The following is a 26062-nucleotide window of genomic DNA, read 5'->3' on the forward strand; positions in this document are numbered from 1 at the left end:
TTTTCGATAAAAGTACCAGAATTAAATTTAAAAAATTCAATTGCCCTTGTTTAAAATTCTTCAATGGGATTATAACCATCTGGAATATCAAGTCCTTAGTACTGCAATGATAGGGTTCTTCACAATCTACTCCCAACCAACTCCCATCACATTTTCTCAAGTGTTAACCTAACTAGAATTACCTGAGCTTCTACTTTACATCATGGCTGTTCCCCATAATTAGAATGTTCCCCTTCCCTTTTTCTGATAAACATCTCTTTCAAAGATCAGCTCCAACATGATTTTTATAAAGCCCTGACTACTCCTAGTCATTGGTTTCTCTGTGATCCTATGGTACTGTGCATACACCATTGATAAGAGCTGTTGTTTTCATACTGAACTTGGTTTTCATGTCCCTCTCAGTTAGCCCACTAATTCTTATGTGCAGAACTGTATTTGTATTCCTAATATGGTACCCGGTACAAGAAATTGCTCGATGGAAAATCTGCTAATAAATGAATGCTACGCTTGAGTAAAATTGTGGAAAAATTAGTATAGTGTGTACTTCCCTTCTCTTCATACACTTTGAGATTTCAGAGTAGATGGAACACACTTCAGGCTCTTGTCTTGCCCTACTTCCATCCCTCTCTTTGTAATCATATTCTTTTCTACATAATTTCTACAGAAGTGTAGTTGTGGGCAAGTGGTAATTAAATACTACATGACTCTAATGGACAAAGATTTTATTAAAGAGTTTTAAATAATTTGTGTTTATTGAAAAGATTATCAGTAGAACAATAAAGAATCTCCTCCAATAGAGCTCTTTGCACAGTAAGCAACTGACTGAATCACTGTTAACAGTCTCAACTTTTACCATTTCCAGCCTTAAAAACATGGCTGAACGTTCATCTCAAAATAGAACTAAAAAAACCAAAAACCAAAAACCCCAACCAACCTAATTGTCATGTTATTTTAACCTACAAAACTTTTTAATAAGCACTTGCCTATGAATCAGCTTGTACATATGCATACTTTAAAAAAACTTATTGAAGAATAAAAAATAAAATACCCACAGAAAAAATAAAATAGCCACAGAAAAAATAAAATACACACACACACACACACACAAAAACGCCCACAGAAAATGGAACTACATATAGCTCTATGAATGATCACATTACGCACAGAATAGAAGTTTCTGTGACTTCCCTTGAGACAAGAAGACAATGAGGAAGGAATTGCTTTTTCCAGACTATAAATCTGAGTTTATAAAATGAAAAAAGCATGAATTTATTATTTCACTCATTCAACAAATGTTTATGAGCACCTAACTTGTGCAAGGTACCCTTCTAACTGCGGGTGACACAGCAGTACAGAGAGTCCCTGCTCACAGTGCTATTTTAAAAAGGAATAGAAGGCATGGAGAAAAATGGGGTAGGGGAGGGTGGCAGGCAGTGCTACTTTATATGGGGAGGACAAGGAAAACCTGCAATATGGGGACAGTTGAGCAGAGATCTAAACTTCTGTACAGTTTGAGGGAAGAATATTCCAGGCAGAGTGAATAACAAGTGCTGTTTATCCACCAAACATGAGTCACAATTAAAATCTCATTGAGTAAAATCAGGCAAGACTTTAGGCTGATGCTTTCCTTTGCTTTCGCATATCCTCTGATATGTACGAAATGCTATGAACACCTCTATATATCACATACCGATAAAAATGTATAGAACACCACTCTTGCTTTTCAGAAATTGTCAACACCAGTAACAAGATGCATTTTCTTCATAGAAGAATTACATATGTTTACTAAATATGGGTAGGAATGGATTAGAAGAAAAAAAAGCACTATTTGACCTATCCTGACAGGACAGGACACAATCTGAGCTCCCCTACCCTACTTCAGAATTATCAGTGTAGGTGGTTTGTAATTAAAATTATTGCCATTTAGGTCTGAATGACAACTCTAACAATTTGAGCTAATGGCAAAACCTTAAGCTTAGAAAAAACATCAATTTTCCAATGCAGCCAGAGTTTTAGAAAATGCAAGTGACCCAAGGCAGTTACTTCCCTTCTCTTACTTCACTCATCTAGAAAATGAGAAAGATCATCTATAGGGCATCTTGAGGAATTGAAGAAATTATGCATATAAAGTATATAAAAATATCATATGATTTCATTCATATGTGGAATTTAAGAAACAAAACAGATGAACATAGGGGAAGGGAAGGAAAAATAAAATAAGATGAAAACAGAGAGGGAGACAAACCATAAGAGACTCTTAACTCTAGGAAATAAACTGAGGGTTGCTGGAGAGGAGGCAAGTGGGGGGAGGATGGGGTAACTGGGTGATGGGCATTAAGGAGGCACTTGATTTAATGAGCACTGGGTGTTATATGTAACTGATGAATCACTAAATTCTACCTCTGAAACTAATACTCTATATGTTAATTAAATTGAATTTAAAAAGAGAAGGGCCATATGCACCCCAATGTTCATAGCAGCATTGTCCACAATAGCTAAATTGTGGAAGGAGCCGAGATGCCCTTCAACAGATGACTGGATTAAGAAGTTGTGGTCCATATATACAATGGAATATTACTCAGCTATCAGAAAGAACGAGTTCTCAACATTTGCTGCAACATGGACAGCACTGGAGGAGATAATGCTTAGTGAAATAAGTCAAGCAGAGAAAGACAATTATCATATGGTTTCTCTCATCTATGGAACATAAGAAGTAGGAAGATTCGTAGGAGAAGAAAGGGATAAAGAAAGGGGGGGGAAATCAGAAGGGGGAATGAAGCATGAGAGACTATGGACTCAGAAACAAACTGAGGGCTTCAGAGGGGAGGGGGGTGGGGGAACGGGATAGAATGGTGAAGGGTAGCAAGGAGGGCACGTATTGCATGGTGCACTGGGTGTTATACGCAGCTAGTGAATCATCAAACTTTACATCAAAAGCCAGGGATGTACTGTATGGTGACTAACATAATATAATAAAAAATATTATTATAAAAATAAAAAATAATAAAATTAAAAATATATATCAGTTAACATTAGAAATAGCTGAACCTCAAAAGCCCTTAAAACAAAACAACGGTTTATTAAGCATCCCATTTTACTCAGAAAATTTAGTTTACCTGTTCTAAAATCCGTCAGAGGAGGAAATGTCTCCACATTCTTATTAAACCTCCGCAGTGCTTCATTAAGGCTCTCAGACTCAGATTCCCAGCTGATTCCACTGTCATCTGTATCACTGTGCTGGTTAAACAGATTACAGCTTTCTACAGAATCAAGGCAAATATACACCTAAGTGGGGGGAAGGGAAGGAAAAAACTTTCAAATTCTGTAATTTTTAGTATTCATTTATATGGACAAAATTATTGTAGTGGCCTCTAACAATGGCCCCGATGATCCCTTGTACAGTTCCCCTCCCGCATGATACCAGAGTTGATCTTTGTGACCAAAAGAACATGACATAAGTGATGATATATGACTGCTGAGATCAGATCATCAAAGACATGTGGCCTCTGTCTTGGTGGTAGCTCTTTCTACAACCGTTCTCTCTCAGGGAAGCACTGCAGCCATGTTCTTAGCAGGACAATGCGGAGGCCCACAGGGCCAAGAACTGAGCCTTCCAGGTAATATCCATGAGAGTCTTTTTGGAAGTGGGTCCTGCAGTGCCCCCTCCACCCCCAACTTCTTCACTGAGCCTGTCAATGACAGATCCTAAGTTAGTACTTAATTAAGTAGCTCCTGGATTTCTGACTCTCATGTGTGTTTTTTTTAAGGTGCTAAGTCTGAGGTAATTTGTTATGCAGCAATGAATAACTAATATGAAAAGAAATCATTATAAAAACCAACACAGTTGTACACTACTATTTTCTTTAATGGAATTATAAAGCAAATTCTTCCCTTGTTTGTGAAAGAATGTTTACTATGTAAAATAGCTGAAGGAACTGCCTGTGCTACTTGATTTGCCACTTCTTTCTTCTTTCTTATTAGGCAAGGACATACAATTGAATTTTCTTTAGGGAACTTATTTATTTAATCTATATTTATTGAGTGCCTACTATATTTTAGGCAGTATTCTAGATCCTGGGGACACATCTGTGACCAAAAGGGGCAAAAATCCCAGTCTTCAAGGAGTTACATTCTAATAGGGAGAAGCAGACAAACATAATAAGACAGTGACAAAGTGTTAGAAGGTGATAATGGCATGGAAAACAGAGCAGAATAAAGAGCATCTAGAGTTCAGTGTAGGAAGAGGAAAAGAAATGAGATATTTAAGATTTTAAAGGTGGAAATAGTTCTGCCTTAAAAATATAAATATTGATAAAAATATGACTAATATAACACTGGAAACCCAGCAAGTGCTTATGAAACACTTGCTTTACTAATAAATATCTGAAGAGGAAATTATACAGTGGACACACTGCAGGTCACCAATTTTCAATTATTTAAAATCAGGAAGATGGGAAGAAGAGTTAAGATGGTGGAGGAATAGGGGGATCCTGGGCTTTCCTTGTTCCTTAAACACAGCTAGATAAACATCAAATCATTCTGAACACCCAAGAAATTGATCTGAGGACTGAGAGAACAAAACTGGACATCTACAAGTAGAAAAATGACCACCTCATGGAAGGTAGGGCTGCAGAGAGTGGATTAGGGGAAAAAAGAATTGTGGGTGCTGAGGGGAGGGAGCCCTGATTGTGGAGAGAGAGAGAGAGAAAGAGAGAGGGAGGGAAAGAAAGAGTGAAGCTGCACACAGGGGACTACACAAGAAAAACTCTTTTCCAAAACTACTGACTGCGAAAAGGAGAAGTGTGGATTCCCAAATTACTGTAAGCAGCAGAGGGCAAAGTCTGAAGTTTTAGAAGTCCATGCTATTGCTGAGGTCATGCCTGGTGGGCGTAGTGGTACTCCCACTGGGAAGGAGGGCAGAGACCCTGGAGCAGGCAGCATGGTCTGAGAATCCTCTAGGTCATACGGGGAGAAAAAGTTTCCCTTCTTGGAGTGCATCTGGGAGTGGTGGCATGGCTTTTCCAGGTACAGAAGAACTGGTGATGCCAATGTGCTGCCCCTTTCCCTAACAGAGACACCAGCTGAGGGCATCAAGCCTTGGTGCCAGCCTTTTGCTATACCTTACCATAGATTTGCACCCCAAACAATTACACTATCATGCAACCACTTTTCTGGGACAAATTGGCAAATGGCAAAAGCATGGCAAGACCCTCCCCAAGAAAATCAGTGGGGGTCTATGTCCAGTGGGTCTGTAAAATTTAGAATTCTGAAACCCAGCCACATGCCTGAGATAAAACATAGGAGTACTGTGCCACCTGGCAGGCAGATAGCTCAGACACAGGGTGAAGGCAGGGATCTAAGAGAAGCCAGGGGTACAAGAAGGGTGATTGTTTGCTCTTCTGTGAGGGCTTCCAGAAGAGTGGCAGGCTTGAACTCCCCACTCTAGGGATGAGAGAGCAGGGTGCCCCCCTCCATCAGCACTGACTAACTTCAGTGAGTAACACAGCACCCCCCCCCCCCGCCCCAGTGGAGACCACCAAGTCCTGCTCCCCTGTGCCCTGCAGGTGCATCTCCACTAGGGCAAGTCAGCCTGAGAATCAGCGTACCTGGCCCCTTCCCTAGAAAACCAGCACAAACCCCTCACATGCACCAGGTCTCATAGAGTGCTGCAAAGCTTCAGTTCTAGGTGAAATAGGATCTAGCTGCTGCTGCTTCTTCTTCTTCTTTTTTTTTTTTTTTTTTTGATCTAGTTTAACAAGCAGACCAAGACACACCTAGTTAAAACTTGCCACACAGTGGACAAGGTCCAAACCCCCATTGCAGGCAAGGAGAAACTCTGCAGAGGACTGACCCAAGGGTAGGAGCATCAAAACACAACAGAGTGATATAGGATCCCCCCGCTTTTTTTTTTTTTTGGACCTCTTTTTAATATAGCCATTACTCTCAGAAGCAGGAATATGACAGGCTTTCAAACAATCATACAAAAACACAGTAATCTAGACAAAATGACAAGATGGAGGGATTCACCCCAAAAGAAAGAACAGGAAGAACTACCAGCCAGGGATTTAATCAATACAAATATAAGTAAGCTGTGTGAAACAGAATTTAAAACAATTATAAGGATAGTAGCTGGGCTTGAAAAATGCACAGAAGACACTAGAAAATTCCTACTGTAGAGATAAAAGAACTAAAAACTAGTCAGGACAAAATTTAAAATGAGGATGACCTGACAATAAGGATGGACGAAGCAGAGGAACAAATCAGTGATATAGAAGATAAAATTATGGAAAATAATGAAGCTGAAAAGAAGAGGGAAAGAAAAGTACTGGATCACAAATATAGACTTAGGGAACTCAGTGACTCCTTAAAGCTTAATAACATTCATATCATAGCAGTCCCCGAGGAAGAGAGGGAAAAGGGGGCAGAAGGTGTATTTGAGCGAATTATAGCTGAAAACTTCCCTAAGCTGGGAAGGAAACAGACAGTGAAATCCAAGAAGCACGGAGAACTTTCATTAAATTCAACAAAAGCCTGCCATCACCAAGACAGATCATAGTCAAATTCACAAAATAAACAGACAAGGAAAGAATCCAGAAAGCAGCAAGGGGAAAAAAGTTCTTAATCTACAGGGGAAGATGGATGAGGTTTGCAGTAAATCTGTCCACAGAAACTTGGTAGGCCAGAAGACAATGACAGGATATAGTCAACATGCCAAATGGGAAAAATACGCAGCCAAGTCCAGCAAGGCTCTCTGTTATTCCAAATAGAAGGAGAGATAAAGAGTTTCCCGGGAAAAAACGAGGAGTTCATGACCACTAAACCAGCCCTGCAAGAATATTAAAGGGTCTCTTTGAGTGGAAAAAAAGGACCAAAAGCAACAAAGAATAGAGAGGAAAGAAAACATCACCAGAAATACCAACTTTACAGGTAACACAATGGCACTAAATTCATATCAATCATCACTGGATATAAATGGACTAAATGCTCCAATCAAAAGACACAGAACATCAGAATGATGAATCCAACAGTTCATTAAAAGAATTATTCACCATGATCAAGTGGGATTTATTCCTGGGCTACAGTGGTGGTTCAGTATTCGCAAATCAATCAATGTGATACACCACATAAAAGAAAGGGTAAGAACCATATGATCCTCTCAATTGATGCGGCAAAAGCATTTGACAAAATATAGCATCTTTTCTTGATTAAAACCCTCAACAAAGTAAGGTTAGGTGGAACGTACCTCAACATCATAACGGCCATATACAAAAGATCCACAGCTAATATCATCCTCAATGGGGAAAAACTGAGAGCTTTTCCTCTACTGTCAGGAACAAGACAGGGAAGTCCACTCTCACCATTACTATTTAACATAGTACTGAAAGTCTTAGCCTCAGCAATCAGACAACAAAAACAAATAAAACGCATCCAGAAGCACCACCCAGATGCATCCGTTAAGCATCTGTCTTCAGCTCAGGTCATGACCCCAGGGTCCGGGGATCAAGCCCCACGTCCTGTTCCCTGCTCAGGGGGGAGTCTGTTTCTCCCTCTTTCTGCCCCTTCCCTCTGCTCATGCTCCCTCTTTCACTCTGCTCTCTCAAATAAATAAATAAATAAATAAATAAATAAATAAATAAAATTTATTAAAAAAAGAACGAAATAAAAGGCATCCAAATTGGCAAAGAAGTAGTCAAACTTTCACAATTTACAGACGACATGATACTCTATGTAGAAAACCTGAAAGACTCCACCAAAAATTTGCCAAAACTAATATATGAATTCAGCAAAGTTGCAGGATATAAAATCAATGTACAGAAATCTGTTGCATTTCCATACACCAATAATGAAACAGCAAAAAAAGAAATCAAGGAATTGATCCCATTTACAACTGCACCAAAATCCATAAGATACCTAGGAGTAAACCTAACCAAAGTAGTAAATGATCTGTACTTTGAAAACTGTAGAACACTTATGGAAGAAATTGAAGATGACACAAAGAAATGGAAAAACTTTCCATGCTCATGGACTGGAAGAACAAATATCATTAAAATGTCTATACTACCCAAAGCAATCTACACATTCAATGCAAAATACCACCAGCATTTTTCAGAGCTAGAACAAATAATCCTAAAAATTGTATGGAACCACAAAAGATCCCCATTAGCAAAGCAACCCTGAAAAAGAAAAGCAAAGCCTGAGGTATCATGATTCCGGACTTCAAGCTCTATTACAAAGCTGTAGTCATCAAGACAGCATGGTACTGGCACAAAAACAGACACGTAGATCAATGGAACAGAACAGAAAACCCAGAAGTGGACCCACAACTGTACGGTCAACTAATCTTTGACAAAGCAAGAAATAATACCAATGGAAAGATGACAGTCTCTTCAACAGTGGTATTGGAAAAACTGGACAGCCACATGCAGAAGAACGAAAATGGACCACTTTCTTACACCATACACAAGAATAAATTCAAAATGGACAAAAGGCCTAATGTGAGACAGGAAGCCATCAAAATCTTAGAGGACTACATAGGCAGCAACCTCTTTGACTTTGGCCACAGCAAATTCTTATCAGACACATCTCTGGTGGCAAGGAAACAGAAGCAAAAATGAACTACTGGGACTTCATCAAGATAAAAAGCTTCTGCACAGTGAAGGAAATGATCAACAAACCTAAAAGGCAGCCTGCAAAATGGGGGAAGGTATTTGCAAATAACATCTGATGAAGGGTTAGTATCCAAAATCTATAAAGAACTTATCAAAGTCAACACCCAAAAAACAAATAATCCAGTTAAGAAGTGGGCAGAGACATTAACAGGCATTTTTCCAAAGAAGACATCCAGATGGCTAACAGGCACATGAATACATGCTCAACGTCACTCATCATCAGGGAAATACAAATCAAAACCACAATGAGATATCACCTCACACCTGTCAGAATGGCTAAAATTAACACAGGAAACAAGAGATGTTGGTGAGAATGCAGAGAAAGGGGAACCTCTTATCCTGTTGGTGGGAATGAAAACTGGTGCAGCCACTCTGGAAACAGTATGGAGGTTCCTCAAAAAGTGAGAAGTAGAACTACCTCAGGATCCAGCAATTGCACTATTAAGTATTTACCCAAAGGATACAAAAATACAGATTTGAAGGGGTACATGCACTCTGATGTTTTAGCAGCATTATCAACAATAGCCAAACTATGGAGAGAGCCCAAATGTCCATCGACTGATGAATGGATAAAGAAGATGTGGTAATTATTTACAATGGAATATTATCACTCATCAAAAAGAATGAAATATTGCCATTTGCAATGATGTGGACAGAGCTAGAGTGTATTATCCTAAGTGAAATAAGTCAGTCAGAGAAAGACAAGTATCATATGATTTCACTCATATGTGGAATTTGAGAAACCAAGCAGATGAACATAGGGGAAGGGGAAAAAAATGAGTGAGGGAAGCAAACAGTAAGAGACTCTCAATGGGAACAAACTGACGGGAAGTGGGCAGGGGATGGGATAAATGGGTGATGGGTATTAAGGAGGGCACTTGTTATAATGAACACTGGGTGTTATATCTAAGTGATCACTAAATTCCATTCCCAAAACCAATATTACACTATATGTTAACTAATTAGAATTTAAATAAAGTTTGAAAAAAAAGGAGGATGGAAGCATAAAGAGTCAATCCTAGAGTTTAAAACCAAGATTTCCTGTTATATTTTTAACCAACAATTAATCATTTAGATTACGTACTTCATTAGGTGAGACAACGTGCTTAACTTGAACAGCATAGAGTTCTTCTGGGGGAGGCAGAGATGAAGGCAAATATGGTGGTAAAATAGGAGTCTCTGTTTCAGACAAAAGCAATTCCTAAAGCACCACAAATAAATTCAAATTTCAGAATGATGATTACAGATATCCAATACATTAAAATTCATTACACTGCCAATTTATTTTCAATTAGTAGAAATCAAGCTCTCTTAGATAATACCACAAAATGATTTTGTTTTAGTAGGACCAAAATGCGAGTGAAGATCTTTAACACTCTTCTGTTCCCCCAATTAAAGAAAGTTTGCGTTAAAACACTCATATAAATATCTACTTATGTATACATATTTATATATATATATACACACATAAAACTCTAGAAGAATGGCTAACGAACAATTAACAGTAACTGCCACTGCTTAGTGGGACTGGGATATTTGAGGTATAGAAAGCGGGATGTTTTTCTATTCACATTTCTATAGTATTCCATTTATTTTTAGAATAAGTACATATTTTATAGTAAAAACTAATACATGAAATGCCAATAGAAGATTTAAGTTAAAATCATCAAAAAAAGTGTGCTCTTTAAACTCCAAAAAAATAACAAATGATAAAAAGTTATGTGATTCCCAAGAGGAATCTGGCAGTCAGCAGTTGTTAAAAGCAAAAATATAAAAATGTGGGTGGTATTTAAGAAAGTTTTAAAAGATTCTTAAATATGGTAATTATCATAAAAAGTAAAATAATCACATTCAAATTAGATTAATTTATTACTATTTACATTTCCAAACTGGTGGCAAAACAGAACAAAACCTATCCGAACCACTTAGTGGTTGATCAGCAAAAAGTGACTACCCACTGTTGTATTACTGATTTGCTACAAAGCACTTTACATTTGTTATTTTTATAATTACAGGAATAAACTTCTACTTATAAATAACTAGAGCTTTCATTAAAACTCTTACTTGCTGCACCAAAAAGCACAAATGCAAAAAAAAAAAAAAGCATATATACTAGACTTCGCCAAGATTAAAAACTTTGGTGCTTTAGGGGCACCTGGGTGGCTCAGTGTCTGCTTGGTTAAGTGTCTGCTTTTGGCTCAGGTCATGATCTCAGGGATCTGGAACGGAGCCCCTGCTCAGCAGGGAGTCCACTTCTCCCTCTCCCTTTGCCCCTCCGCCCCACTTGTGCTCTCTCTCCCTCTCTCAAATAAATAAAATCTTAAAAAAAAACAAAACCCAAAACGTTGGTTCTTTAAAGGATACCGTTAACAAAGTGAAAAGACAACTCACAGAATGGGAGGAAATATCTACAAATCATGTATCTGATAAGGGACTTGTATACAGAATATATAAAGAACTCTTACAATTCAACAAAATCAACCCAACTAAAAACGGGCAAAGGATTTTTTTCATTCTTTTCTACTTCTATTTTCTATTTTTTCTGGTTTTATTGAGATATAACGGACACATAACATTGTATTAGTGTAAGGTACACAACATAATGATTTAGTATATGTATATGACCGCCACAACAAGTTTAGTTAACATCGGTCACCTCATAATAGTTACAAAACATTTTTTTCTGATGAAAACATTTAAGATCTACTTTTTTAGCAACTTTCAAATATACAATACAGTGTTAACTATAGTCATCATGTTGTACATTACATCCCCAGGACTTATTTATAACTGGAAGTTTGTATCTTTTGATTGCTTTCATCCATTTCCCCCACCCTCCATCCCTGGCAACCACCAATCTGTTCTCTGTATCTGAGTTCAATTTTTTTAAGATCCCACATATTAGTGAGATCATATAGTATTTGACTTATTTCACTTTGCATAATGCCTTCAAGGTCCATCCATGTTGTCACAAATGGCAGGATTTCCTTTTTATGGCTGAATAGAATATTATTTCACTGTGTAAAGATATACTGTGTGTATAACATACACACACACCTTACATCTTTATCCATTCATCCACTGATGGACACTTAAGTTGTTTCCATGTCTTGCTATTGTAAATAATGCTGCAATGGACATAGGGGTGCAGTTATTTCTTCAAGATCATGATTTTGTTTCCTTTGGATATATACCTAGAAGTGAAATTGAGAATGATAATTCTATTTTTAATTTTTTGAGGAACCTCCATACTGTTTTCCGTAATGCTTGTACCAATTTACATTCCCATTACTGGTGCACAATGGTTCCCTTATCTCTTGTCTTTTTGATTATGGTCGTTCTAATATATCCGAGGTGATACCACACTGTGGTTTTAATTTGCCTTTCCCTGATGATTAATGATGTTGAGTACCTTTTCATGTACCTGTTGTCTATCTGTATGTCTTCTCTGAAAAAATGTCTATTTAATTCCTCTGCCCACTTTTTAAACAGGTTATTTTTTACTATTGAGTTGTATAAGTTCTTTATATATTTTGGATATTAATGCCTTATCAGATACATGATTTGAAAATGTTTCCTCCCATCTGTAGGCTACCTTTTTATTTTGCTGATGCTTTCCTTTGTTGTGCAGAAGCTTCTTGGTTTGAGGTAGCCCCACTTGTTAAATTTTGTTTCTGTTGGCTTTACTTATGGTGTCAAATCCTGGGCCAAGTATTTGACCAGAGATTTCTTCAAAGGAAATATATAAATGGCCAAAGAGCATATGAAAAGATGCTCACCATCATCAGTCATGAGAGAAAAGCAAATCAAAACCACAATGAGATACCACTTTATACCTACCCTAGGTTGGCTGGGAAAAAAGTCAGATAACAAGTGTTGATAAGGATATGGGAAAAAAATGGAACCTTGTACATTCCTAGTATAAAAGTAAAATGGTGCATCCCTTTTGGAAAACAGTCTTGTAGTCACCATGTGACTCAGCAATTCCACTAGTAGGAATTAGGTCCATACCAAATGAGAAGGGAAAACAGATGTCTACATAAAAACTTGTATGCAAATGGTCACAGCTTTATTCACAATTGCAAAAAGGCAAAAACCCAACTGTCCATCAACAGATGAATGCATAAATAAAATGTGGTATATCCATACACTGGAATATTATTTAGCAATAAGAAGGATACATACTATACTCCAAAATGAATGAAACTTGAAAATGTTATTCCAGTCAAAGAAGCCAGTTACAAAGGGCTATGTATTATATGACTCTCTTTATATAAATTGTCCCAAAATCAGCATATCCAGAGAGACAGAAGATTAGTAGTTTCCAGGACACTGGAAAAGGGAAAAATGGGAAATGACTCCTGTTGGTATGGGGCTTCTTTTTGGGATGATGAAATGTTGTGGAATTAAATAGCTGTGATGATTGCACAATTCTGAATATACTAAAAACCACTGTATTGTATACTTTAAAAAGGCAAATTTTATAGTACATAAATTATATCTCACTAAAGCCATTATAAAAGAAAATGCTTACTTCCTGATCTTATATTAGATCCTTTGTACTGATGAAGTGTCCAAAGTTTCCAAAATATTTGGATTGAAACTTACCTCAAATCTTATTTCCCATCTTTCATCCTCGTACTTTTTATTGTAATCTGTTAGTTTCTGAAATAATATAGTATTGTTAATAAATAAACCATCTTCAACTATATAATATTTTTAAGGCATTTTTATATTTCATCCCCACAAAAACTGGGTGCATATCCTTGTTGGCATTCATTTTGTGTTAACTATGGGAAAATCTAATGTTCTGAGTAATCTTAATAGTGCAATAATAAGAATCTTCAAAATTACGTTAAACACATGTCAATAGTAATTACAGTTAACCTTTGAACAGCATGAGGGTTAGGGGTGAAAATCCACATAATAACTTTTGACTTCCTAAAAATTAATTACTAATAGCCTACTGTTGACCTACCAATAACAAAAACAGTTAACACGTTCTGTAGGTAATATGTATTATATACTGTATTCTTACAATAAAGTAAGCTAGAGAAAAGAAAATGTTAAGAAAATCCTAAGGAAGAGAAAATACATTTACAGTCCTGTAAAAAATCTACATGTAAGTGGACCCAAGCAGTTTAAACCTGTGTTGTTCAAGGACAAACTGCAGTTTATTATGACAAAGTAGGAGTTCTTACATTTAAAAAAAAATGTTCAAACTACAGAGTATAACTGGAAGGGAGGGACTTAGTAATCTTTATAAAACCAGTTTAACAGATGGTATACCTTTTATACAAACACATGGGTACATACACACATGCACACCCACACAGACCACACACACCCTTCTGCTCATAAGAAAAAACTGGCAGTGAAAATTACATGTACAAAGTAATATCACAGTTTCTACGTGAGAGAAGAAAGTCGTTTTCTATATTGAACTGAACATTCAATGTTTAGTTGTGTACTGTTATGAAAGGGAATATTTAAAAATCTAACAAGTGAACTGTAAGTCTAGAAATAAAAATATCTTGCTATATAAAATGTTAATGTTATTATTTATGATGAACTCCCTATTTCCATTAAGTATTTATGGCATCTTGCAATGTGAAAACTATAACAGGCTAATTATATTTTTTAAAATATTAAAAAACAGAAGCACTGGGAAACTGGAGAGGGCTATTTACTGAAGCTAAGCTTAAAGTCTGGCTCTGAGTTTCCTGTAAGAAGGCAAAATGGAGGAAATGTTATAAGGTCAAATAAAAGGAAAACAAAATTTTATCTGCTGAGAGAATCCTTTTATGGCAGTGAATTCTATTAGCATTTTATAATTTACATTTCTATATTCAAACAACATTGGATGATATATGGCCTTTTCACTAAGTTTAAAGACAGGGAAACATTAATTGAATCTTAGTGTAATTAGAGTCTTTTTTAGGGCATATATAAAGCATGATATAGTGTATTGCTTTCTCAACAAATAATTTGTGATTCTCTATACTCTCTTAACATATCAGACACATAGAACTGTACTGAAGACTTGAAGTATAAGGCAAAATGACATTTTATTCAGATTTGTTTTTCTATAGTTTAGATTTTTTATAGAAAAATAGCTCACTTACTTCTCTGAATATCTCTTCAGAATGCTCAAAAGTACAATATTTATGGTATGCCATAAAATAAGAAAGTGACATTCCATCAAAATAAAGATGAATAGATAATTTCTCCCATGGGTTTTCAGGTAATTCCTATTTAAATTCAATAAACAAGATTATTACTATAAAAATAAAGTCTGTTTGAAGATTAAAATTTTAGAGTGGGCAAATATGAAATTAGATTTCTGATGACCACAGTATTACCAGTTTGACTAGTGGCTCATTTCATAAAATTTTCTTCCTGGTATTTTGGCAGGCTATAAAACAGTAATTTTACTACCATGGTTTCTGTAAAATATACTCACATGTCCGTAAGATAGAGAGTTTTCTAGTTATTTACTAAAAAATTATATCATCTTTAGATGATACTAATAAGTTATACTAAGTAGAAGGAGAAAGAAAATTTATGTCCAGAGATAAAGAAATGAAGTTTTGTTAAAAATCCAGAAATGGCATATGAATCCCAATGTTCATAGCAGCATTGTCCATAATAGCTAAACTCTGGAAGGAGCCGAGATGCCCTTCAACAGACGAATGGATAAAGAAGATGTGGTCCATATATACAATGGAATATTACTCAGCCATCAGAAAGGATGATTACCCAACATTTACAGCAACATGGACGGGACTGGAGGAGATTATGCGAAGTGAAATAAGTCAAGCAGAGAAAGACAATTATCATATGGTTTCACTCATTTATGGAACATAAGAAATAGCAGGGAGATCTGTAGGCGAAGGAAGGGAAGAATGAAGGAGGGGTAAACAGAAGGGGGAACGAACTACGAGAGACTATGGACTCTGGGAAACAAACTGAGGGCTTCGGGGGGGGGGGTGGGGGACTGGGATAGGCCGGTGATGGGTATTAAGGAGGGCACGTATTGCATGGAGCATTGGGTGTTATACACAAACAATGAATCATGGAACACTACATCAAAAACTAATGATGTACTGTATGGTGACTAACATAACATAATAAAAAATTTAAAAAAAATCCAGAAATGCCAGTAATCAGAAGAAATTCATGACTGTTTAGAAGAAGTTACAATAATAGCTTTAAAATTCTTAATTCCACTTAACAGTTATTAGGAACTGAACATATACATAGCTGATAAACTGATCATTTCTCATTGTTTATACTTGGTACCACCTTAGGCCTACCGACTCTACTGAGGTACTGTAATTGTCTTCTAGCAGATCTCCCTGCTCCTTATCTTTTCTACTCTCCAGCTTTTCTCAGTGTAGCAGAGTGGAAATACTAGGATGTAGGGGTAGGTCATGTCACTCCCTTGCTCAAGTCCTCAAGTGGCTGCCCATGTCAGCTTGAGAGCTGAAACTTTCACAAATCTCCCCCCATCTCCAGCTCTTCTCTGTTGTGCTCCTTCTGCTCCAGCCCCAGTGGCTTCTCTGTCAGTCCTTGAACACTCCAGGCATGCTCCTGCCTTGGAGCTCTCTGCACTGTTTTCCGGAGAGCTCCATGGTGTGTCCTCTTGCATTTTAAAGTCTTTACTCCTATCTCCTTTTATGCAGTGAGGTCTTCCCTGACCACTGTATTTAAAATGTTACCTTCTCCCCTGCCCCACCCTCCCCATCAGCCTTCCTTATTTTCTTCCTAGCACTTACCACAATCTAATGATACCTTATATTTTATGTTTTTAAATTTTGTTTCCCACCACTAAAATGGAAGCTCCATGAAGGCAGAAATTTGGCTCTTCAGTTCATTGTTGTACCTCCAGGCTAAGAACAGAGCTCAGCTCCAAGAGGTACTCGGTATTTCTTAGTAGTATATAAAAACACAGGAGCAAGTCTGGGTAAGTTCTGATATGGCCATAAGGGCTGCAGGGCATGCACATTCATGGTTTCTGACAATTTAAGCAGCCTTGGGCATACTACAAATTACTTTCCTGTGTTGAGCTAAGCAGCAAAGAAAGCTACCTTGATAAACTAAAAAATTTCAATCTCTACCTCACTGCGATGACCTTCCATAGGGGCTAGAAGTAACCAGAGAGCGGCTCTTGGTACTAACATCAGCAACGATAAAGCTTCTCTACTGTTTTACATAAGTGGGTCTGTGGCTCTTGTTAAGTCTTTATCATCCTATAATTACATCTTTCACACAGAAATACTTTCCTTACAGTTTTTGTACCCTCTACTGGAATCCTTGAACATAGCTGCAGATTAATCTTATTACCTCACTGCTCAGAATCCTCCAATGGGGCTCCACTGATTGACTTTTACCTCTTAAATCCTATTCACCATTATTTTTCCTCATAAAACCTCTATTATTCTAGCCAAACAGTTACACTATTTCCTAAATGTGTCATGCCCAGTTCTGTCTCTCTATGCTTACCTGTGCATTCCATTTCCCTGGTCAGGAGAAATTTTCCATCTTTTCTTTAAGGACTACCTCATTTACCGTCTCTAAATTCCTATTACATGTACTCTTTTTTCCACTTGGCTCTTGGCATGTTACTTTGTAGTATGGAATTTTTAGGTTTATGTCCTGTATCTAGTTGTTTCACTAACTAGTTAAGTTATTTGAAGACAGGGATTACCTGCACTTAACACAGTGCTACATACATGGTAACATCCTGAAAACTACTGCATGTGTTTATAAACAACTCCAGTTCTTTGATGCTGCTCCCTGTTGCTGATAAAGAGTCTTTCAGATTACTGCCTTTAGTACTTATGAAAGTTCTCAGGAACTTGCTGAAAATTAGGTTTATTTAAAATAAGCCTAGAAACCAAAGTGGTAACTTTTCCATATTAATAAGTTATATTCACAAAGGAACATGGCTCGTCATAAAAATATACCTCAAATTATGTTACCTACAACACTTTATAGCAAATAATTTTTTTAAAAGATTTTATTTATTTATTTGACAGAGAGAGACAGCCAGTGAGAGAGGGAACACAGCAGGGGAGTGGGAGAGGAAGAAGCAGGCTCCCAGCGGAGAAGCCCGATGTGGGACTCGATCCCGGAATGCTGGGATCACACCCTGGGCCGAAGGCAGACGCTTAACGACTGCGCTACCCAGGCGCCCCTATAGCAAATAATTTAAATCAACAAGATATGCTTTAAATATACATTACCATAATGTGAATTTCCACCTCTCTCTTTGAAAGCAGTTCCTGAAGGAGCTCTATTGCATCTGGTTGCCAGACATTCCCAACCTATTTGGGATTAATAAACTCAGATTATTTCACACTTTCAAAAAATATGACAGAGAAGGTAGATGAAGCAGCCATAAACAGGTTAACAGTAGATAACAGTATAAAATATACAAGCAGTTTTAAGAGAATATCATGGGTATATGGTAAAAATAATCTGAAGAAACTAATAATTTGCCTGAGCTTCCCCTATAGTTCTCTCTTGAAGCATTTTATGCTTTAAAAATATAAACCTACATTAAAAACAAAGCGTCACAAAACTTTTTTTTAAAACACCAATATGCCACTTTGGTACTCGTCTAATGCCTATAATATGTATTTACTAAGGAGCAGTGATTGCTGTGTTTTTATGTTAAGAGGTTGACATGGGAAAGAATTGGGGCCTTCTGCCAAAAGCCACTGAGGAGCCTCAACCTGCCAACGCCATATGAAAGCTCTTTGGAGGTGGATCCTGTATCCCGGTGAAACCTTAGATGCCTGAACCTCTGGTGGACATATTCATTGCAGCATCACTAGGGGTCCTTAGCCACAGAAATTGTATGAGGGAAAGTAAGTTTTAGCTTAATGTGTTATGCAGCAAGAGATAATTAATATGCCGTTCCTTTATCTGATTTTCAGCTTCGAAACTGTTATGATTTTATTTGATGAAGAACTCACTAAACTTTAACAATCTTACACTTTCCCATCTATGAAGATATTAGGTCTCCTTATTCAGATGATTTTTTATATCCTTCAGCATCATTTTGGAGTGTTCTTCAAAAAGGCTCTTCAGCTGTCTTATTAAACTTATTTCTACGTATTTTATTATTTTTGCTGCAACTAAAAGGGATATCATCTTATATTCTAATTTCTAGAAAATTACTGTTAATAAAAAAGACAATATTTAAAATTAATCATTCCACAAATTACACTTTACTCACAGGTTTGGTATTATAGAGCTGACATGGAATACAAAACTGGGGTGTATCAGGGTATAGTAAAATAGGGTAAAGATGACACTGTGGAATCTTCTCGGTGAATCCATGATCTAAATATTGTACCTGCAACAGGACAGATAAAATTTATAATTTAAATTTACTATTAAAAACTAGGGGCCAGAAGGGACTCTTCGGTATTAAAAAAAACAACCAAACAGATATCTTAGAAAAATATCTGAATCTGGATTTGAAAAATCTCCAGGAAAAAGAAACACAGAATTTCCTCATCCCATTGTGTATTAAATTTCATTGTCAGAAGTTTCTTTACACATAAACCAAAGCTTTTTTTTTAAAATGGAGTCTTATTAGATTTATAAATTCCTTAAGAATTTCTTTTTGAAGACAATTAAATTTTGTTTTGTTTTTCTAAGTATTTTAGCACTGATTTACATTTAATAAAGGAATATATTGGGTTTTTTTGTTAAATTTTAGGAGTTTTTTGTACATTTTGGATAATAGTCCTTTACCAGATGTATCTTTTGCAAATATTTTCTCCCAGCGTGTGGCTTGTCTTCTCATTCTTTTGATGCTGGCTTTCACAGAGCGGAAGTTTTTAATTTAAATGAAGTCCAGCTTATCCCTTATTTCTTTCATGGGTCATGTCTTTGGTGCTATATCTAAAAAGTCATACCATACCCAAGGTCACTGAGGTTTTCTCTGGTCTCTTTTAGGATTCTACAGTTTTGTGTTTTACATTTAGGTTTGTGATCCATTTTGAGTTAATTTTTGTGAAGGGTGTAAAATTCTAGATCCATTTTTTTGCATGTGGATGTCCACTTGTTCCAGCAGCATTTGTTGAAAAGACCATCTTTGCTTAGTTGTATTGCCTTTGCTCCTTTGTCAAAGATCAGTTGACTACATTTACATGGGTCTGTTCTAGGCTCTCCATTCTATTCCACTGATCCACTTGTTCATAATGCGACAATGTCTCAATTACTATAACTTTATAGTGAGTCTGGAAGTCAGGTAGCATCAGTCCTCTGACTTTGTTCTTTTCCTTCAATATTCTGTTGGCTCCTCTGGGTCTTTTGCCTCTCCATATAAACTTTAAAATCGATTTGTTGATATTCACAAAATAACCTCCTGGGATTTTGATTGGGATTGCACTGAATCTATAGATCAAGTTGGGAAGAACTGACATTTTGACAATATTGAATCTTTCTATTCATGAACACAGAATACCCCTCTGCTCCTTTTGATTTTATTCATCAGAGTTTTGTAGTTTTCCTCATATAGATCTTCTACATATTCTGTTACAGTTATACCTAAGTATTTTGTTTTTGGGATTGCTAATATAAATGGTATTGTATTTTTAATTTCAAATTCTACATGTTCATTGCTGATCTACAGGAAAGTGATAGATTTTGTATGTTAACTTTGTATCCTGCAACCTTGCTATAGTTGCTTATAGTTCCAGGAATTTTGTGGATTCTTTTGCATTTTTTTATATAAACATATCATCTGTTTATCTTTTATCTTACTGCATTAGCTAGTACTTTTAGTATGATGTTGAAAAGGAGTTGTAAGAGGGAACATCATTGCCTTGCTTCTGATCTTAGTGGGAAAGTCTTGAGGTTCTCATCATGAAGTATGATGTTAGCTGTAGGTTTTTTGTAGTCTTTATCAAGGAGGAAGTTCCCCTCTATTCCTATTACAGTTTTTTAGCATGAATAGATGTTGGATCCTCTCAAATGCTTCTTCTGCATCTACTGATATGACCATATGATTTTTCTTTTTAGCCTGTTAATGTAATAGATTAACTGATTTTCAAACATTGAATCAGCCTTGAATACCTGGGATAACTTCCATCTGGTAATGATATAATTATTTTTATACATTGTGGATTTGGTTTACTAATATTTTATTGATGAATTTTGCATGTATATTCCCAAGACACTGGTCTGTAACTTTCTTTTCCTGTAATGTCATTTTCTGGTTTTGGTATTACAGTAATTCTGGCCCCACAGAATGAATTAGAAGTCTTCTCTATGCTTCTATCCCCTGAAAGAGATTATAGAGAAGAGGTAAAATATCTTCCTTAAATATTTGGTAGAATTCACCAATGAACCTATGAGTGTCAGGTGTTTTTGTTCTAGACGGTTGTTAATTACTGACTCAATTTCTTGATTAGATATAGGCCTATTCATATTTTCTATTTCTTCTTGTGTGAGTTTTGACAGATTGTGTCATTTAAGGAATTTGTCCATTTCATCTAGGTTATCAAATTTGTGGGCACAGAGCTATTCATAGTATTCCTTCATTATCTTTTGATGTGCTTAGAATCTGTTGATATCTCCTTTCTGATATTAGTAATTTGTGTCCTCTTTCTTTAGCCTGGCTGGAGGCTTATTGATTGTATTGATCTTTTCAATGAAACAACTTTCAATCTCACAGATTTTCTTTTTTGATTTCCTGTTTTCAATGTCATTGATTTCTGCTCAAATTATTTCTTTTTTTCAGCTTATTATGGATTTAATTTTGTCTTTTTGTAGTTATCTAAGGTGGAAACTTGGAAAATTGATTTTAATCTTTAATTTTAATCTTTTGTAATCTATGCATTCAATGCTATGAGTTTTCCTCTAAACACTGCTTTCTGTGCAACTCTAAGTTTTGACATTTTATTTTATTGAGGGGGGCAGAGAGAGAATCTTAAGTAGGCTCCACACTTAGTGCAGAGCCTAATGCAGGGCTTGATCTCATGACCTTGAGATCATGACCTGAGCTGAAATCAAGAGTCAGATGCTTAACTGAGCCCCCCCAGGTGCCCCTCATAAGTTTTGATAAGTGTGTTTTCATTTTCATTTAGTTCAAAATATCTTTAAATTTCTCTTGAGATGTCCTCCTTGACCCATGAGTTATTTGGAAGTTTGTTGTTAAATCTCTATGTATTTTGGGATTTTCCAGTTATCCTTCTGTTACTGATTTCTAGTTTAATTCCATTCTGGTCTGAGAGCAGACACTGTTTGATTTCTACCCCTTTAAACTCAAGGTCTGTTTTATGGCTCAGAATGTGGTATATCTTGGTAAATGTTCCATGTGAGCTTGAGAAGAATGTGTATTCTGCTGTTGTTTGATGAATTAGTCCAGGGATGCCAATTATATCCAGTCGATAGATGGTCTTTTTGAGTTCAACTATGTCCTTACTGATTTTCTGCTTGTTGGAGCTGTCCATTTCTGATGGAGGAATGTTGAAGTCCACAACTATGATATTGGGGACATCTATTTCTCCATGTAATTCTATCAATTTTTGCCTGATGTAGGTTGACTCTCTGTTGTTAGGCACATACACATTAAGGATTTTAATATCTTCTTGGAGAATTGACCCCTTTGTCATTATGTAATGCTTTTTTTAAAAAATTTTTTTAAAGATTTTATTTATTTGCCAGAAAGAGACAGAGAAAGAGAGAGAGCACAAGCAGGGAGAGTGGCAGGCAGAGGGAGAAGCAGTTCTCTGTGGAGCAGAGAGCCCGGGAACTTGATTCCAGGACTCTGCGATCACGACCTGGGCCGAAAGCAGACGCTCAACTGACTGAGCCACCCAAGCGTCCCTGTAATGCCCTTCTTTATCTCTGATAACTTTCCTGCTTTGAAAACTACTCTGAAATTATTATAGCTACTCCTGCATTCTTTTGATTAGTGTTGGCATAGAATATTTTTCTCTATCCACTTATTTTTTTTTTAAAGATTTTTTTTATTTATTTATGTGACAGCCAGCCAGCCAGAGAGGGAACACAAGCAGGGGGAGTGGGAAAGGAAGAAGCAGGCTCCTAGCCGAGGAGCCCGATGTGGGACTCGATCCCGGAACGCCGGGATCACGCCCTGAGCCGAAGGCAGACGCTTAATGACTGCGCTACCCAGGTGTCCCTCTATCCACTTATTTTTTTTTAAATTAAATTAAATTAAATTTAATTTAATTTTTTAAAATGATTTTGTATTATATTATATTAGTCACCATACAGTACATCCCCAGTTTCCGATGTAAGGCTCGATGATTCATTAGTTGCGTATAACACCCAGTGCACCATGCAATACGTGCCCTCCTTACTACCCATCACCAGCCTATCCCATTCCCCCACCCCCCTCCCCTCTGAGGCCCTCAGTTTGTTTCTCATAGTCCATAGTCTCTCATGTTTCATTCCCCCTTCTGATTACCCCCCCCTTTTCTTTATCCCTTTCTTCCCCTACTGATCATCCTAGTTCTTATGTTCCATAGATGAGAGAAATCACATGATAGTTGTCTTTCTCTGCTTGACTTATTTCACTTAGCATTATCTCCTCCAGTGCTGTCCATGTTGCAGCAAATGTTGAGAACTCATTCTTTCTGATAGCTGAGTAATATTCCAGTGTATATATGGACCACAACTTCTTAATCCAGTCATCTGTTGAAGGGCATCTCGGCTCCTTCCACGATTTAGCTATTGTGGACATTGCTGCTATGAACATTGGGGTGCATATGGCCCTTCTCTTTACTACGTCTGTATCTTTGGGGTAAACACCCAGTAGTGCAATGGCTCTATCCACTTATTTTTAATCTATATGTGTCTTATACTTAAAGTGTGTTTCTTGTGGACAACATATAGTAAATTGGTGCATATAAACCACTGATCTTCAAAGCAATTATTGATATGGCTGGATTAATATCCAACGTACTTGTTGCTGCAAATGTTGGGTAATCACTCTTTCTGATGGCTGAGTAATATTCCATTGTATATATGGACCACATCTTCTTTATCCATTCATCTGTTGAAGGGCATCTCGGCTCATTCCACAATTTCGCTATTGTGGACAATGCTGCTATGAACATTGGGGTGCATATGGCCCTTCTCTTCACTATGTCTGTATCTTTGGGGTAAATACCCAGTAGTGCAATTGCTGGGTCATAGGGTAGCTCTATTTTTAACTTTTTGAGGGACTCTGGGAAACAAACTGAGGGCTTCAGAGGGGAAGGGGGTGGGGGATTGGGATAGGCCGGTGATGGGTATTAAGGAGGGCACATATTGCATGGAGCACTGGGTGTTATATGTAAACAATGAATCATGGAACACTACATAAACAACTAAGGATGTACTGTATGGTGACTAACATAACATAATAAAAAATTTTTTAAAAATCCAACGTACTTCTTACTATTTTCTATTTGTTGCTTTTGTTCTTTGTTCTTATTTTTGTTTTCTACTGTCTTTCTGTCTCTTGTGGTTTAAGCTGAGCATTTTATATTATTTCGTTTTGTTTCTGTTTCTTTAAAAAGTATATCAATTATACTTTTTAAAAAGCATTACATTACATCAAAACTAATGATGTATTATATGTTCGGTAACTGAATTTAAATTTAAAAAAAGAAAGTTGCATTCTCCACAGGGAAAAAAAATAAAAAGCATTTTTTAGTGATTTCCATTCAGTCTGCTATAATACTGAATTATTATTATTATTAAACATTTACACTGAATCCAAGTCTACTTTCAAATAACATTATACCACTTTACAGGTATTATGAGTACCATATAATAAGAAAACAATCCTAATTACTCTCTTTCATTCATTGTACCATAGTCATTGATTTCACTTATATTTAAGCATGCATATATGTATGCATATGGTATATGTATATGGTATATACATATGTAGTTGAATATTGTTATTACTGTGAACTATTATGCTACATTAATTAAGAATAAGAAAACTACAAGTTTTATTATTTATTTATTTTTTTAGAGAGCAAGCACAAGCAGGGAGGGGCAGAGGGAGAAGGAGAGAGAGAATCTTAAGCACACTGCACAATTAGCGTGGAGCCTGATGTGGGGCTCAATATCATGACTCTGAGATTATGACCTGAGCCAAAGTCAAGAATCAGACACTTAACTGACTGAGTCATCCAGGAGCCCTGCTACAAGTTTTATTTTATCTTTACTATTCCTTTTTTGGTTCTCTTTATGTAGATCTGAGTTTCTGACCTTTATTATTTTCCTTCTCTTTAAAGAATTTCTTTTAATATTTCTTGCAAGGCAGGTCTACTAGCAACAAGTTCAATTTTTGTTTCTCATTCAGTTTGAAGGATAATTTCACAGGGTACAGAATTCTAGGTTGGTGGGGTATTTTTCTCAAGAGTGCAAATATTTCTTTTTTTTAACTTTTAATTTTTTTTAATTTTAATTTTTTATTTCTGATGTAAAGTTCGATGATTCATTACTTGCGTATAACACCCAGTGCACCATGCAATACGTGCTCTCCTTACTACCCATCACCAGCCTATCCCATTCCCCCACCCCCTCCCCTCTGAAGCCTCAGTTTGTTTCTCAGAGTCCATAGTCTCTCATGCTTCATTCCCCCTTCTGATTACCCCCCCTTTCTTTATCCCTTTCTTCTCCTACCGATCTTCCTAGTTCTTATGTTCCATAGATGAGAGAAACCATATAATTGTCTTTCTCTGCTTCAATCCACTTTCTTCTTTGTATGTTTTCTGAGAAGTTGGATGTAATTTTTATCTTTCCTCTACAGGTGAGGTGCTTTTTTCCCTCTGGCTTATTTCAGGATTTTTTTCCCTTTAACTTTGATTTTCTATAGTTTAAAATGATATGCCCAGGTGTAGTTTTTTTTTGTTTTTCATTTATCCTAGTTAGTATTCTCTTAGCTCCTGGATCTGTGGTTGAATGACATTAATTTGGGGGAAATTCTCAGTCATAATTGTTCAAATACTTCTTTATTCTCCTACTGGTATTCCCATTATACATCACCCATATCCTTTTGTAGTTGCCCCACAGTCCTTGGGCATTTGGTTCTGTTTTTTCAGTCTTTGTTCTCTTTACTTTTCAATTTATAAGTCTCTATTGATATACATATCATCTGAGTCCAGTCTGCTAATAAGCCCATGAAATGCATTCATTTTTGTTTACGTATTTTGATCTCTACTTTTCTGTCATTCCTTATTGTTTTTATCTCTCTGCTTACACTGTCCACTGTTCTTGCACATGGTCTACTATATCCATGAGAGGCCTTAGCATATTAATCCTAGTTGTCTTACATTCTCATTCTGATAATTCCATCATCACTGTCATGTCTTGTTCTGATGTGTCTCTGTCCTTTCCAGTTGTGT

The 26062-nt window shown here is 36.6% G+C and overlaps 1 protein-coding gene across 2 annotated transcripts in view; it reads right to left on the reverse strand.

Annotated features, from left to right (window-relative positions):
- The window catches only part of RNF17 (ring finger protein 17), a 122812-nt gene that overhangs the window by 6278 nt on the left and 90472 nt on the right, over positions 1-26062 (reverse strand). For both annotated transcript variants that reach the window (XM_026492936.3, XM_026492935.3), the window contains exons 27-32: positions 18916-19035; positions 17918-17998; positions 14795-14920; positions 13278-13334; positions 9754-9870; positions 3117-3285 (exon numbers count right to left, since the gene is read on the reverse strand). In XM_026492936.3, the coding sequence (XP_026348721.2) occupies positions 3117-3285; positions 9754-9870; positions 13278-13334; positions 14795-14920; positions 17918-17998; positions 18916-19035 (670 nt within the window). The remainder of the gene's footprint in view (positions 1-3116; positions 3286-9753; positions 9871-13277; positions 13335-14794; positions 14921-17917; positions 17999-18915; positions 19036-26062) is intronic.

This window comes from Ursus arctos, unplaced genomic scaffold (genome assembly GCF_023065955.2).
Source record: "Ursus arctos isolate Adak ecotype North America unplaced genomic scaffold, UrsArc2.0 scaffold_10, whole genome shotgun sequence".
Taxonomy (NCBI): Eukaryota; Metazoa; Chordata; class Mammalia; order Carnivora; family Ursidae; genus Ursus; species Ursus arctos.